We start from the raw sequence: 15,151 nt of genomic DNA, 5'->3' as shown, positions 1-15,151 counted from the left end.
CTCAAAATGTGCTTTACTCTGGTCAGTTCTACGCTAGGATCAAAGGAAATGCAAACTGCAGTCAATGCTTGCTGAGGCTTTGGTCATGGTGGAGTTGCTTTACTTCAAAAGGAATTGAAAATTTCATTGGACCTGATAGCTATCTGGTTTATTTTTTGGCTTTTTAAATAGACTTTTTTTATGGAAAATGTCTCTGAGAAGATGATTTTGGGAATGCTTTTATTTTTTCTGCCATGACGTAAGGCAGGAGCACACGACTCAGCATTTCTCTTCTTTAGAAGCTTACATTAATTTATTTTGACAGCATTTCCAACTCATAGTAGCTTAGGATTATCTGTTTGTGCTACCTTCTTATTTCAGACAAGCAATGCTTTGAGTGAGACTGTTAATTTGGCAAAGGGCATGGGTTCACATTTGGTTTTCATAGACTGATAGATTTAAAGACTAAAAGAGACCACTATGATCATCTAGTCTGACCTCCCACTTCAATCAGGGCACAAGCCTCACGCAATCGTTGCTGCAACATGATCATGACTTCAGCAACAACGTGTTCATGAGCTAGACAGCGGCTTAAAAAATGTCATCAATACTGAGTTCCCTTCCTCTAGTTTTTGGCATTAATTTTTCTAACTTAGACTCCTGTCCCTGGATCATATCATTTTATAGGCATGCAGAGTCAAAATGAAACATCATCCTTAACTGTCCTTTTCAATTACATGTCTGGGGTTTCATCTACTTGGATTTATCCCAAGATTATAGGAATATTTATGTTGTATAATTGTCAGACCGTGCTAAATGGACAGTAAGCATTCTTTTCACTTTATACTGTTGTAAAAACAGTTTCAAAGCATGCATGGAATGTCAAGATCTTGGGCTGGATCTACATTGGTAAGTCAGGAAGCATTCAGCCTTGATTTTGCTTTTTGAGAGCAGTTTGCATCTACTGAGTTAACATACATGAAGCCTGTCCACCAAGGAAATGCCGAGCAACTATTGTGCTTCTTTAAAAAAACCCAACACCAGAGTTTCTAAGATCAGTTTTTAATAGACAAATAACAATGAAAATTAGCATCTGACAAAAAAAGATAAGAAAAGGAAGGAGTGAATGTTTAAGAAATTGTGATTTACCTAATATATTACCAAAAATACAATTGTAATTTGGTGTGCCCATCAGAACAGCAGTAGAAGATTAGGTGGGAAGAAGGAAGGTACTTGGAGTCAGGTTACTCTGCTACTCACTTTCACATTTACTCATCATAATGTGAGAGCACACTTTCTTAGACTACAAACCTGGCTAAAATTCACTCTCATAGGAATTCTGGTCTACAACAACTAAATTAATTTTCCAAGTTGGCCGGACCTCCAAATCTGGCAGGGTTGTCTTATGCAACTGGGGAAGTTCCTGATGTGGATGAGAAATGAGGTTGCAACACTTTGGGAAGTCTCTGAGCAAACATCTGTTTCTGAAATTTAAATGTTCAGACCTTTCCTGTGTCACCCTATATGGAGTAAAGAAAGAGGGCAGAGCTCAAACTCTGCAACTTTACTATCATGTGGTAGCTAAAGGGGCTCCATGGTCTGTCTGAGAAAATAATAGGGGAAAGTACTAGAGGAAGATACTGCCAAGAGAAAATCTGGGTAAACATACTGCAGGAATTGATAAATTTTTATGAGCTTTAAAACTTTCGAATCAGGCACTTTTAAGAGCTGCCATTCCGTACTGCCCTAGTGAAACTGGAAAGATTAACATTAATTTCAGACAGCAGCCACCAGGTTCTTGTCGTCTGGTAAAGCATTAATAGAAACTGATGTTCTTCAACAAAAATTTAACAAAATTCTAATTGTTCTTGACTTAAAAAAAACCCCAATCTCTTGCATACCAAATTGCCTGGAAACAAAATTCCACGTTTGCCATATTTAAAATTACACAGCTCAAGGAGATAGAACATGGGAATGGAATAACTCCAGTTTCTCTGAGACAACTCACTTGTTTCATAGTTTTCTTCCATTTTCACAGTCAGGAAATGCAGAAGATATCAAGAGAGCAATGTGAAGCCACAATAATATATGTGGGTTTATATTTGTTGTCACTGGATAGAAAACTTATTCTAAGATTTTGTTCTTCATCCTGTATATATATATGTGTGTATATACATGTAGATAGGAATAGAGATTACTATATCCATATTTTGGAAATATTTATAATATAATAATGTATATATAATCTATGGGTCAATACATTTCTGTTTCTGAGAAAAATGCTGACTCTTCTTGTATTAATGGCCTTAGCTGAAAAGAAATTACTTTCAGTTATTTGAAATCATTGCAGTGTCCCACAACCATTTTGAATACATTTTTTCTTCATAGTATATATAGGAACCAACTGCTAGTATTTTTTATGTTCAATAATACATTTCAAATTAAATCACCTCAATGAAGAATACACAATTTTCACTGAAACATTTTAGTGTAAAACATTAAAATATATAAAACATTAATGTATAAGATAAGAAGTTCTAGAAATAAAATTTCAAGCGTATTTGCTCATTTGAATCAACTTAAGGAACTGTTTATTGAAGGCAAAAGTTAACTGATATTGTAACTATATATGATATTTTGACTTTGCCTGTGAGCCTCAGCGCTACAAAGGGACATCTGACAGCACAGCCAACATGCCTTTACAATTAAGATTGCTCACAATGTGGCTTATGGAAATGTAAGATCCAGCACAAACAGTTTGGTAAAAGTGCCTGCTCTTGTTACTTTGTTTTAATGGGCTATGAAATAAATGTAGTGTAGAAGGTATTTTTACAGCCAGAGCTTGTCATACACAATATGCATGGCTCTGCTGGGAAGAAAATGCCAAAATTATGTACTTCAAGCACCCATCAGGCTTCTTGGAAGGGTCATATTCATAAAAGTCACCAAAATGTTGTGTTTTCCGTAGTGGAACAGAACTGACTGCCTCTTCAGTGCTTACAGCATCAGTCCTGGTACATGCTAAAGTGTGTATCATTCAGCAATTCAATACTGCCATCTCCATTTGTTTGTAGCCACATGCAAAAATGGGAAGGGAGCTGCATGGCTGCAGAAAGGGAGGGTGAAGAACAAGGTGTTTTAAACAGCATGAAATAGGCAGGGAATAACAACACCAGAAAACACACACACACACTCTCTAAATGTGGGTATGGAGGTGGAGCTGGGGGAGGATTATACAAGTCAGGTAAGTTAATGGCAGCTGCAGGGGCTGAAATGATAGAATAGATACACCAGAGGGAAAGTAGTAGTGTGAAGAAAAGAAGGTCATTAATAAAAGATGAGGAGGGTTGAAATTAATGAAAGTTGTGCAGAGATCCTTGCAGCCCTTGCCAGGAGAAAAGCAGAGGACTCACTCCTGGTATTCCTGTTCAGTAACTCCAGGAGTGGGTCAGAGCTGTCACAGACCTGTGGGTGCAGGGAGGAGAAGGGAAGGCTGAAACATTTGTTGTTAGATCTCAATCTCCCATGCGATTGCAGGGAGCCAGGATACAGCCTCAGATCTGTGAGCTGGAAAGGACTGTGCTCCACCACAGCTGCAGATATTTATGGCAGATATAATCAGTTGATAAACACAGAAACGTGCCACAAGTTCTCTCTTAAGAACAGTTAGTGAAGGCAGAGTTTGTGAGCAGGTATTTCATTCTTATCCATAGAAAGGATGTTTGTCTTTTGAATTATTTATTAAAAAATATAACTCTGCTGAGCTAGGGAATAAAATTAAATAGACCAAAATCTCCCCATCATTTCAAAACCCTAAGAAAAAAGTGCTGACCAGTTCTGAGACCTCAGTTAGCAGCAGAGTTTTAAATTCAGATGTTAAATTGAAAGAAGGAAATAAGGAGTAAAAAATGTTCTCAGTTAAAATAAATATTTATTTTGGAGAAATGTTCTTGCCTTTTCTGATCTTCTCCTTACTCATTTTTTTCCTCTTGAATGAAACTAATTGCTTAATCTAATTATTATTAGGTCCTTAGAAAAGCTGTTTTCCAGAATTCACTCTTTTCATGGGCTTTCTTGCTCTCTTGTCTTGCACAGACAAAACATCTAATCTAATCAAACATGTAATGGAACATATCAATATGAAAATCTCATGTTCATATCTGTGTAATTTGATTTTTCTAATATTCACCAAAGTATTAAAATCTTTGAAATGTTTTTTTTTTTTTCTTTAATTTTACAGCAAAATTTGGAGAGTAACCTCACCAACCTTATTAAGAGGAACACTGAACTGGAAACTCTTCTGGCAAAACTCATTCAGACCTGTCAGCATGTAGAAGTGAGTATGGCCTCAATCAGAAATTCTTATAAACCTAATTACATTCATTTCTAGCATCCAGGAGCAAACATTTAAACAAAAAAACAGACAAAACCCCAACAAAAATAAATAAAACCAAACAAACAACTGAAGAAATTAATTTGGATAATGGCAAACTTACTTAAAGCTTTTTCACTGATAAGTGGTATTCTCAATACAGATAACCTCCTTTACATTCCCTTCTGTCCTGTTTTAATTATGGTGTGTTGCTATGGCCTCTACTGCTACTATCCTTGAACACATCACTTACTACCTAACATTTGTCTTTCTGGGTCCTTTGTGAAATAGAGAAATATTTACAGGTGGAAAATGAAAGCAAAAAATAGGAACTCCCAGATTCCCAACCTCATTTAGGTTTCTGTTTAATGCTGCTTTTGTTTTCTTTTTTTTAGTCAAAATGAAGTACCTAAATACATATCTGTACTCAAATGTCATACATGAAATATATTTCTCTTCCAAAGAAGACAGGTTCTTACAGGCCTTTTAGTTGCTTTGCTTACATATTCCACTCTGACAATCAAAAAAAAAATCTTTAGCAGGGTGGGATCTGAACCTATACTTTCTCCCCTAGAAAAGGTGAAAAAAAGTTCACCCAAAAAAGAAAAAGCAAACAAAACCAAAACAAAAAAAGGAAACAAAGTCAAGAAACAAGCTAACCAACCAACCAAAGCCAAACAACCCCCCTGTTCTTCCAAAGAGATCATCTTATCTATGTTTGTATCTGCTCCACTTCTATGGAGCCTCGCCAACTTCGCAGAGCTCAATAAAACCATAAAAGTCTACCCACAGTATGAGACATTAGGTGGATGGTTTAATTCCTTTATTTAGGCACCAGTGACACCAGGCAGAACAGCTGGAATGGCATTAGTGGGTATTGAGAGACAGAGATAAGGCACAGTTTGTTCCTCTGCATCTAAAGCTCCGAGCAAACCCCATGAAGCAGATGGGCTCAGGACAGCACAAAGCCTCTTCTTCACTGGTGGCCTGTGTCCAAGATGTGCTAGAGCTGAAAAACTTGAAATTGCTCCTCAGTCTTCTTTGCCTTTCTGCAACATTTTACCAGCTCTAAGTTCAGTGTTACAAGAATCCAACTTGCTCAGCCGGTAACAGATGCGCTACTGTCCCTGGAGCCCTGGTTTAGAAAATTTCTCTGTAGACATAAAGCAATTGCAACATAGTTGTTAATGAATTCCTACCATGTTTTATTCATCAAATTAGTCTAATTAGCATTTAAATTAGCTAAATATTAAGAAATGAGTTTCAGTCAAAACCTTGGACCTTGGCCGTGCTGGAAATTGGGCAAGTGGGGATGGGGAAGTAAACTTTGAAGTTATCTCTGATTCTCAGAGCCCTGTGAAAATTTCAGATATGATGTGCATATCTCCAGCATTGGAGAAAGTGTGGCTTAGATAGATTTTTGAAAAGTCAGTACATTCTTTCTCTTCTTGGTTGTTGAGGAGAGAAATTCAACCCAATACAGGAACCAAATTGAAAATTAAATGAAACATTATATTGGCTAAAACATTAACAATGCAAATTTAAAATTACAAAACATTGGGAAAAGCTTCCAATTAATGTATTATTTTTGACATATGAACCCACTGAAATGTTGAAACTGAAAAGGAAGTTAGTTTTACAGCAAATGCTTTCTTTTTTCATTATTAGATTTATTACAGGTAATAACGTAAAATACATTGTACATCATTTGTAAACATATAAAAATATAGGTAGTAAATTTAAAGACTTTTGTTACCTACTTTGATTTTCCTTAACTAATTTGAAATCATTTTGATTTAGATTTTGGGGCCTTTAAAACTGGTTAAAAAAAAAGAAAAAGGAAATAAGCTTCCAGTTTCAGATATAGTTTGAACTTCGTAAAACAAGGAAGGAAAGGAAATTATTATTATTCCTTGTATTAAAATTACCAAGACTTTATTCTGATATAGATAAACTTTTAAAAGTCATGCTCACTAACATTTATTTGTAGCTATAAACAGTTACATTTTTTAAGCCTTTATCATGTCATAAGCCAAAAAATTCAATGTTACATGAAAAATTAAAAAGGAATGTCTTTTTTGGTTTGATATGGAGTGAAAACTGATGTGTCCAAAAATGAATGGAAAACAGGCTCTGTGTATTTTGAATAAATTGATCCTCGCCAGCCAAACCAAATGTTGCCACAATGCCACTGTTTCTCATCTCAAGTGAGCAGTCAGTGGCTTCCCAGGAACCAGCTTTATGGCAGATTGGTGATCCAGCCAGGCATCCTTCCCAGCTGTACTGTCATCCACAGCAAAGGCCAAATCCCAATCTCTCTATGTTTTAAAACTCATGCTTATTCCTTTCTGAAACATTTATTTTCATTTTTTTCCCCATGAATGCACAAGGACTGATCAGTGATGTTGATAATCTGGAAGCTGGAGGCCTTCCAGCCACTGGGGAGGGGTATCTGGTTTGGCCCCTCATCACAGCATTGGAGACATAAATCTTGCCAATTTCTGGATTGGATGGAGGTTATCAATTTGTGACAGGATTTATCTTGATGGAGAACCTGATCTTGGGAGCCTCAACAAGTTCACTTCCAGTCTTGCATTCCCATGTGTGATTCTGATCATAACAGCAAGAAAATCTTTGTGAATAAATCAAGCCAAACCTTTATTCTTTATTACTTTAATTAAGATATAATATTAAGCATTTAATAATAAAATAATTTCAGTATATGAATGTCTACTTTCATGCCTAACATGGATTAGTTTATTTGCTTATGGCAACAGTTTTTAAAATTCCATTTTCTCAAAGGGAACCACACCCTGACATGTGATTGCTTGAGACTATAACACTCTTTTCTGTCCCAAACCATTCTGTTTGTTCAGGAGCATGCTGACACGCTTGTTCTACTCATCTTTCAGACACATCTCTAACATGTTTTTCATTTTACACTAATTTTTCTGTCTTTCCATTCTCCCTTCCTCTGTAATCCTGTCTGTCATTCCTTGGTTTTGCAGAAAACCCCGAAGGCTGGTAATCAGGGAAGCTTTTTTTTCCTTCCTTAGAGCCCATGGCAAATCCTCAACCTCATACTTCTGACCTGGCTGCTTTCTGCAGAGCACCCCCTGGCCCAGGGCAGCTCTGCTGCTCGCTCTGTGCAGGGCAGGCACCTGTGGCTGCCTCCCCTGGCACAGCAGGGTGGGCTGCATAAAAAGATAAACTGATCATTTATCATGGGATAAAACAGACCTTTCTCCACAAAAAGAGAGAATGGAATAGGAATGACTGCTACTTGGATATGCATTTCTTTGTAGTCCTTATTCACAGCATTCATACTTCTGATAGGATCTGTAGAAAACTATTTTAAGAGCACTAAAAATTGTCTTGGATAATTTTATCTTTAAATTTTCTGCAGGGGCCTTGTACAAGTCTTCCAAAAACAGTGTTGTAAAATCGGGATTGGCAGGCCCAGGATGAATCCCTGGGTGTCAGCACCCCTGTGGCCACCCCAGCCCCCTCCAGGTGTCCCTTGGTCAGGGTGTCCCTTAGCACTGTGTGGCCCTGCCTGTGAGCACTGCAGCCCTGCCACCCTCCCCAGCACACCCACCACGTGCCAGGTGATGGGGGCTGCATCCTGCTCTCCTGGCTCGGCCTCTGCTCAGGATTTAGCCCCTTCTTAGCTGAATCAGGGGAGGATATAATGCTGTCGGTGTTTCTCTGACTGACAAGGTGCTGTGACACAGAAAGTTCGCTTCTTTGTCATAATTTCCGCTCTGCGACTGTGTGAGGTTTCTGCAGAAAACTTTTAGACAGTGGCATTCATTGACATAAGGCACAAATTTGGGCATGAGACTCTTATGCCAGTTACTTTGTTTCTAAGCAATTTGAGTTTTGTTTTTGGAATTTTTTTTCTCATCTCTTTTAGGAAATGCATGATTAAATGTCTGTTATATCGTCAATACCATAAAGCTTCTCATCTGTTAGACAGAAACATAATCTGAACTCAGCTGGAGGAGAAATTGGAGCAATTATGTAGGAGGGGGGAGAAAGGAAATAGGTTTTGCTTGCATCTGTATCTCAGTCTTTCTGCTTGTTTTGTTTTGTTTTGAATTCACCAAACGTCATAGGAAGCAGATTCTGGACAACACTGTAAAATAATTTTGGGTTGCATAAAGAGGAGGCGTTTTCCTCTGGTTGTGTAACCCTCTAAGTGCTGCATCCTTTTCTCTTTGTATGTAATAGAAATGCTCCATTTCCAGCTCACTTCTAAAGATCTGCTGCAGGCAAAATCTCAGTGTAAAGTTCCCAGTAAAAAACTGGGTTTGTGAGTGTCAAATGGTGTTTTTTATAGTCATGTTATATAATCACATGAATAAAAAGTAGTTCAATGAAAGAACCTTTATTTCACTGGCACAGATACTCAGTACTCACACTTATCACATACATTTTACATATCAGTGTAAAGCAGTAGTGCAAAACCAATGAAGAGAAGATGGCAGCACCTAAAAATCCTGCTGTTGCTATTTTATTGCATGGCTGATAAAAAAGAAATTATCCAAACAGGAAAATTTAATAATAATGGAATGTTGAGTTTCTAGTAAGACTTCAGTGACAAGATAGCTCCTTCAAATTTTGCAACAAAATGTCTCCATCAATTTTTGCATGGCATTTCTGTTCCTTGAGAGACAGTAAAATCAAAACTCAGCTGTCAATACAATTCTCAAAGGACCCTTGAAAAATAAAGAGGCTTTGTCTGTCACTATAAAAAACAGTGAGTACTCTGTTTTCACAAATTTTCATGGTACTCACTCCTTGAGATTTGGGATTATTTTTGTCAAAACTCAAGTAAACTGAGAGGTTCTCAATAGGAAAATTTAGTTAGAAAGCCTGTATGTAAATCCCCGTGTCTGAACTGCAGTAAATGGCCTTCAGAGTAATACTAAGGCTTTGGAATAAGGAATCTACTTTGCTGGGGATTTTTTTCCTAGGAAAGGAGCAATGGGTTAGGTAAGTGTTTACCATCACTGTGGAATATGTGTGATAATTTGGAAAGGAACTCCACAGAAATTTGTTTATTCCTCTGCCCCTCTATCTTTCACTTTTGTGAAGATGTTTGTTCAGCAGCTACATTTATTGGCTATATTTAAGTGCTAAAAGTAAATGGTATTTTTTGATTTTCTGAAATAGACAGAAAAATATTATTTGAAGGAAATTAGGAGTTCTCACTCTCAGTAAGATACTAAGAGCAAACCTGATCATATGCATAAAACCTTAAGATGGAGTTTACAGCATTTGTTTTTTCCAAGACAGTTTCTAATGAGAGAAGGTACAAGAGACTTTCTCTATTAACATTATTTTGATTAAGTATGTGGCATAATCTATTTTGACTTCTAATTACTTTCATTTTACTTTTAATTCCACTCTCATAAAATTTGATTTCATTCAATGGAAATCTCAGGTAAGTTTAGTCAGTGTCTTAAATTTATGTAGCACCAGAAAAGAGAAACTTCAGAAATAAAAACTGACAAAACACTGCATAGCATATGGTGATACAGAATATTCATTCAAGGATGTCCTAAGTTGCATGCCTAGTAAGCTGTAGCCTAGTAGTCAAATACTATTTCCCTAAAGAATTATTAATTTTTTTTCAAAAATTACTAATTAAATGTAGAATTGGTCCTATACAAATATGGAACTGCAGAATTTATGCATACATTTTATGTACAGATTAAGCACAAGCTGGAATATGTTATTACACCTACGACTGTTTTGTACCTTCTGTAAATTGTAGTTGTAGTTATGGTAAGAGGTCACACAGATTGTATATAAACTAATAGCAGAGTTTTTCACTGCTTGCCGAGGTGGCCAGTCCTGATTTGCTGCACCTCTCCCTTTCTCTCATATCCAGATGTTCAGATTTTTGATAGACTGATATTCTTGCAAGACTTTGACCTTAGACTAGTAAATGGACCTTAGTTCACTATTAGCTGGCAAATTAATGCAGCAGGTAATATTTTGTGCCTGCTATCAGAGACTGTAACTTTTCAGTCAAAATGTTGTCAATTTATGGAACCTTCTATCTCTGAGTCATTTATCATTATGGGAACAAAATACTCTTAAATTCCTCCTTTTCCTGCCTAACATAAACAGCTAAAGAGCAACTAGAGATGCAGGGAGGCCACAGGCACTGGTCCTCTTGTGGGCATGTTAAACACTGGGCTAAAGACCCTGGGTCCTGGATGACAGTTAAAGTATTGAACTATTATTTACAAGTGCACTGGTTTCAACATAATGAAAGGATGGGCAGTCCTTTGAACTTCAGTGATTATTTGATAGTTTTTGTTTTTCTATCCCACATAAAACACATGAAGAGGAATATTATGCTCAGTATGGAACAAAGGCTTAATGTCAGCAGGAAAACCTAAAACAAATAAATAATTAAATATTGTTCAATTAAAAAGTATTTTCATTATTTAGGTTTAAAGAGAGGTCTAACAGAAAGTGTAAAAAAAGAGTGAAAATAATCAGATTCTTATAAATATTTTTTTCCCCATGAAATTCTGGGGTTTTTTTGTTTTAGGATGAGACTGTAAATGTCACTAGAGGACTTCTAGGTGTCTTGCTGGTTAGGTTTTCACCAATGTGCTTCAAAGTACAGTGGGACAAAAAACTTCTAAACAATATTTTAGTAAGTAAAATGTGTACTTCAGTCTTCTAAGAAAGGTTTACTTTTAGTCAGGATTGGGGCAGATAGTCTTATCTGCTGGACCCAAAGTGGTTTAGCTCTCCTGGCCTAATCGATCCTTCATTCACAGAATTCCTACGTAGCCAGAGTAAGATGGAATATTTTTGCACTGACCTTTGTTTAACCTGATCTGAGACTGCCTCTAAACACAAACACAGGTCTCCTGGTTAGAGATAGATGTGGAATGCAAACAAAAACAAAGCCTCTGGCACACTTGAAATGGAAGATGACCTTTTTTTTTTTTTTTGCACCATTTCAAACTAAAAAATTTATACTCAGATGGCAAGCTGATTAATATCACATATTTCCAAAGGCATGGTTTGTCATCACAGATAAAATCAGATTTATGTTTAGACTAGGGAAAACCTGAAAAAGTTATTTTCCAAGAGTTCTGCTTCTGCTCTGTAGAGGACTAAATTGAACAACCCATAACATCAAACATGAAATAAAGGAAGTTTGAATGTATGACTCTCATGCCCATAAAAAGAAAGGGAAGAAAATTTTTCATAAATGTTCGTTAATGATTATCCTTCTCCATTAAATAAATAAATTACATATGGATGATGTGAAAATAATACTTCAATGTATTCTGGCTCTATGAAAAAAAAGTTACTTACTTTACAACATGGAGTAAAATAAACAGGCCTCTCTCTTTAAGAGAGTATAATCCTTTAATTCATCTAGGGACACTAATCCAAGCAAATGTGTTCCACATCTCCATGGCAATGAAGAAAGTTTTCCTAGAGTAAATAGGTATTGGCCATTATATGTAAAAATTTTAGGTTTTTTTAATCTCACTTTCTGGGTTTGGTGCAAGAAGAAATTGAGGCTCAAATCTAAAGTGAAGTATGTGGCAATGATGCAACAGGTTTTGAGTGGAATCATTCCATTTACTTTTCTGATATTTTTGTCTTCTTTTGAGTATACAGTAATTATTGTGAGTATATAGTCATTCTATAGCCATAGTATATAGTCATTCTATAACTATCAACTCAAACACATAAAGAAAAATTCATACCTCTTCTTTACCCGTACAGCCACAGTTGCAAATTTATTTTTTAAGAAATTGAAATAATTTTTAAATCGTGATGCTGAAACTCAAATTCATATCTCAATTTTCAAAGATCAGACTCTTTCTACAAAATACTTTCTTCCATTTTGCATAATCAACTGATGACTAGGAAATAAAAATTGCTCTGGTTTTGATGAATTTATCATGGAGAGCATAGCCCTAAAAAGCAGACCCCCTCTAATTTAAGATGTCTTATTTTGCTTGTCATTTAGAGATTGTTTGCCAAAAAGACGCATGAAGATTTCAACTTGTGGGGAGAATTGCCTCACTTATAAGGAATCTCAGAGGAAGAGTTTTGCTATTGCAAGGAAAATTCTTGTGAGACACCAAAAATATCCTTTGCTTTAGTATATTAGTTGAGGAGGTTTTCATGGGTATGAATCCAGCCCTCTGATTCTGTTTGCCTTCAAATTAACCATAGAAGCTCCACTGTAACCTCAAATCTCTAGCCATTCTGTAGTTTTGTGATTTCCCAAACATCTGCTGGGGACTTTGAAACCACCACATTCATTTTCTGATGAGCTAAGCTGCAATTTAACTCAGGTCTCTGAAGATGAAGCCTGGGAAGCCTCCACAGAGAGCAGAACACTTTCCAAATCAGTTCTCAGCTTGTGGAGCTGGGAACAGCTGGCCTGCTCTCCCCTTTGGGCTGGGAGGGCTGCTTGTTTCCAGCTCCCTGACAGACATCTGAGGAACCCCCATTTCTCTTCTTTTTTTAACTACACCTACTTCCTGAGGCAAAGGGCCACAGTCCCTATCCCTATGTCTGGAAAACCTGGAAAGAAACCTGAAATTTGTAAGGTTGTTGGGTTATTTCAGTAAAGTATTTGAGGTCTGTGTGTGTTACAGAAATGGGAATAAATTCCCCACAAAATCAGGACAACTAGAATCTGTCCTTCTTCTTCTTTTTAGATGTCATAGTTCTTGCTAAATCATAAGGCCTCCTAGTCAATTTTAACTGGCATGGAAAAGAAATTTATAAAAATGATACCAATAAACCAGAAAGTTTTAGGTTCAAAGTATTTCTGGACATGGATGTTTAAGAAACCGGTTGATGCCAAAACTAATTGTATTAATAGTGAATTTTTCCATAGAAAGGTGTCACCAAGTCTAGCATAAAGTCTCAGACAACAGATACCTCAGATTAAAGAATCAACCTTCATCTTGGGTGGAGGGAGCCCAGACTGAAGTCAGCTCTCTCTATGATTTGGAGACTTTCACAAAGTGTGTGACACAGTCACCAGACTTTATAAGGCAGCTATCAGTCTCTTTTAACAAACTCCTTGGAAAGAGGGCTTGTTTTTTAATGTGGAAAAAATGTAGAATGTAAAACCTCAAATATTTTCACCAGACAGAACTCACATTCCTTAGCCAGCCCAGCTGGAAGTTGTTGTCAAGGTCGCTGTTTGTCAAAGGGCTCAAGCAGAAGGAAAAGCCTCGTTCTGTTGTTTTTGTAGCACCTGTACAGTGGAGCCCTGGTCCCTGCCTGTGGGTCTTTGGTCTGACACATGACTCCTCAGGAACACACAAGTAAATACTATTTAATGGTAATCTCACAAATAGTCCCTTTAGGGCCACAGCTAATGTAGTGCACTTAAAATTAGGCATGTGCTCAATTATAAAGTTATTATTGAATCAGAGGCTTTGGGGGCTGAAAATATGATTAAGGAGTATTTCAGCTTAAGAAAAGCCCCTAGATTAAATGTTGAGGGATTTTTTTCATATAAAGCTCAGACATATCGTATAATTTTAGAATATTACTTTCATTTTTAACAAGCTTGTCCAAGCTATAAAGTTGGAAATGTCTTCAAATGGTGTTTAAAAAGAGTATACTTTTAAGATTTCAAAGAAAAAGAGAAGTCTGCACTCAGTGCATTAAGAAATCCAGAGATTTTTTCCAAGCATTTTGTTTTTCTTAGTCTAGACCTTTTAAGTTAAGATCCAATTAATACATTATTATTCAAATCAACCAGAGTATTAAATGAAACAATGTTGACTTAGCCTTCCTGTAACTTTATGTTTCATGACAGTTATCCCAAAAATTAATTAGATCTTCTTGACAAAGCAAATCGGTGATGTAAGTGGTGCTAGAAGTAACACTTTGAGTGGAAGCTACTCAAAAATCCCATCAAGTGTTACCATAATGAGGTGCCAGGAGTGTTCCTGTAATTAAGTGCTGAATTTGGCTGTGGCATGGGCTGACCTTGCTATTGACACAGGAGCTGTGCCCACATGCAGTGGATGTGATCCCTGCCCGGGCTGAGCCTGTGTAGGCTTCCCTGATCTTCAGTGGAATTTCAATGCAGTAGTGAGCCTGAAGTCAGGACTGGGAAACCAGTGCATGGTACAGCTTGTTTTAGCAGCTCTGCAGAGTTTCATGCCAAAGCAAGATGTGTGATGCAGCTGAGGTACTGGGACAGCAGGAACAAAGGGAATAGGAGGGACAGTGCACATTGACTAACTTTTCTAGGTTATCAGTGGAGAGACACTGGCACTGCCAGAGGCTTTGGGTGGGCTGCTTCATGCTGTCTTTCCTCATGGACTGTGGTGAGAAGCCAGGCAGAGCAAACAGCAAATATAAGGAGAACCATGGGCACCTAAACCAGCATAATAGGAATACCTTCTACATCTTCACCAGCACTTGCAGTCACATCTGACCCCTTCCAAAAACAAATGTATTCTTTCTTTATAATCTTGATGTCTTAATTAATAATTAAGCCTCTAAAATGTGTAAACAAACTTTAACTTTATGAAGATTTCAGAAAGATAATCCAAAACCTTGATGAAACAGGTCTTTATAAACAAGTCCTCTCTTTGCCTGGAGGATACTGTATATTTCACATAAGAAGGTTATTTGTAAAATTGGTTCTGGTCCAAATTTAGCATTTGCTTAAGCTTAATGAGCTCTGTAATGTGCTTACAGGAAAATGCATGTTTAGACACTGTTGGAAGGAAAGAAAAGAATACTGATGCAGAATCATGGGCTCATCAG

The 15,151-nt window shown here is 36.9% G+C and overlaps 1 protein-coding gene across 1 annotated transcript in view; it reads left to right on the top strand.

The window, feature by feature from the left end:
* The window catches only part of MID1 (midline 1), a 237,549-nt gene that overhangs the window by 190,252 nt on the left and 32,146 nt on the right, over positions 1–15,151 (top strand). The window contains exon 3 of the mRNA XM_058824959.1: positions 4,220–4,315. Within this exon, the coding sequence (XP_058680942.1) occupies positions 4,220–4,315 (96 nt within the window). The remainder of the gene's footprint in view (positions 1–4,219; positions 4,316–15,151) is intronic.

Source organism: Ammospiza caudacuta, chromosome 2, assembly GCF_027887145.1.
Source record: "Ammospiza caudacuta isolate bAmmCau1 chromosome 2, bAmmCau1.pri, whole genome shotgun sequence".
In the NCBI taxonomy this organism is placed as follows: Eukaryota; Metazoa; Chordata; class Aves; order Passeriformes; family Passerellidae; genus Ammospiza; species Ammospiza caudacuta.
The sequence above is the reverse complement of the archived record's forward strand: the minus strand, read 5'-3'. Positions and strand labels throughout refer to the sequence as shown.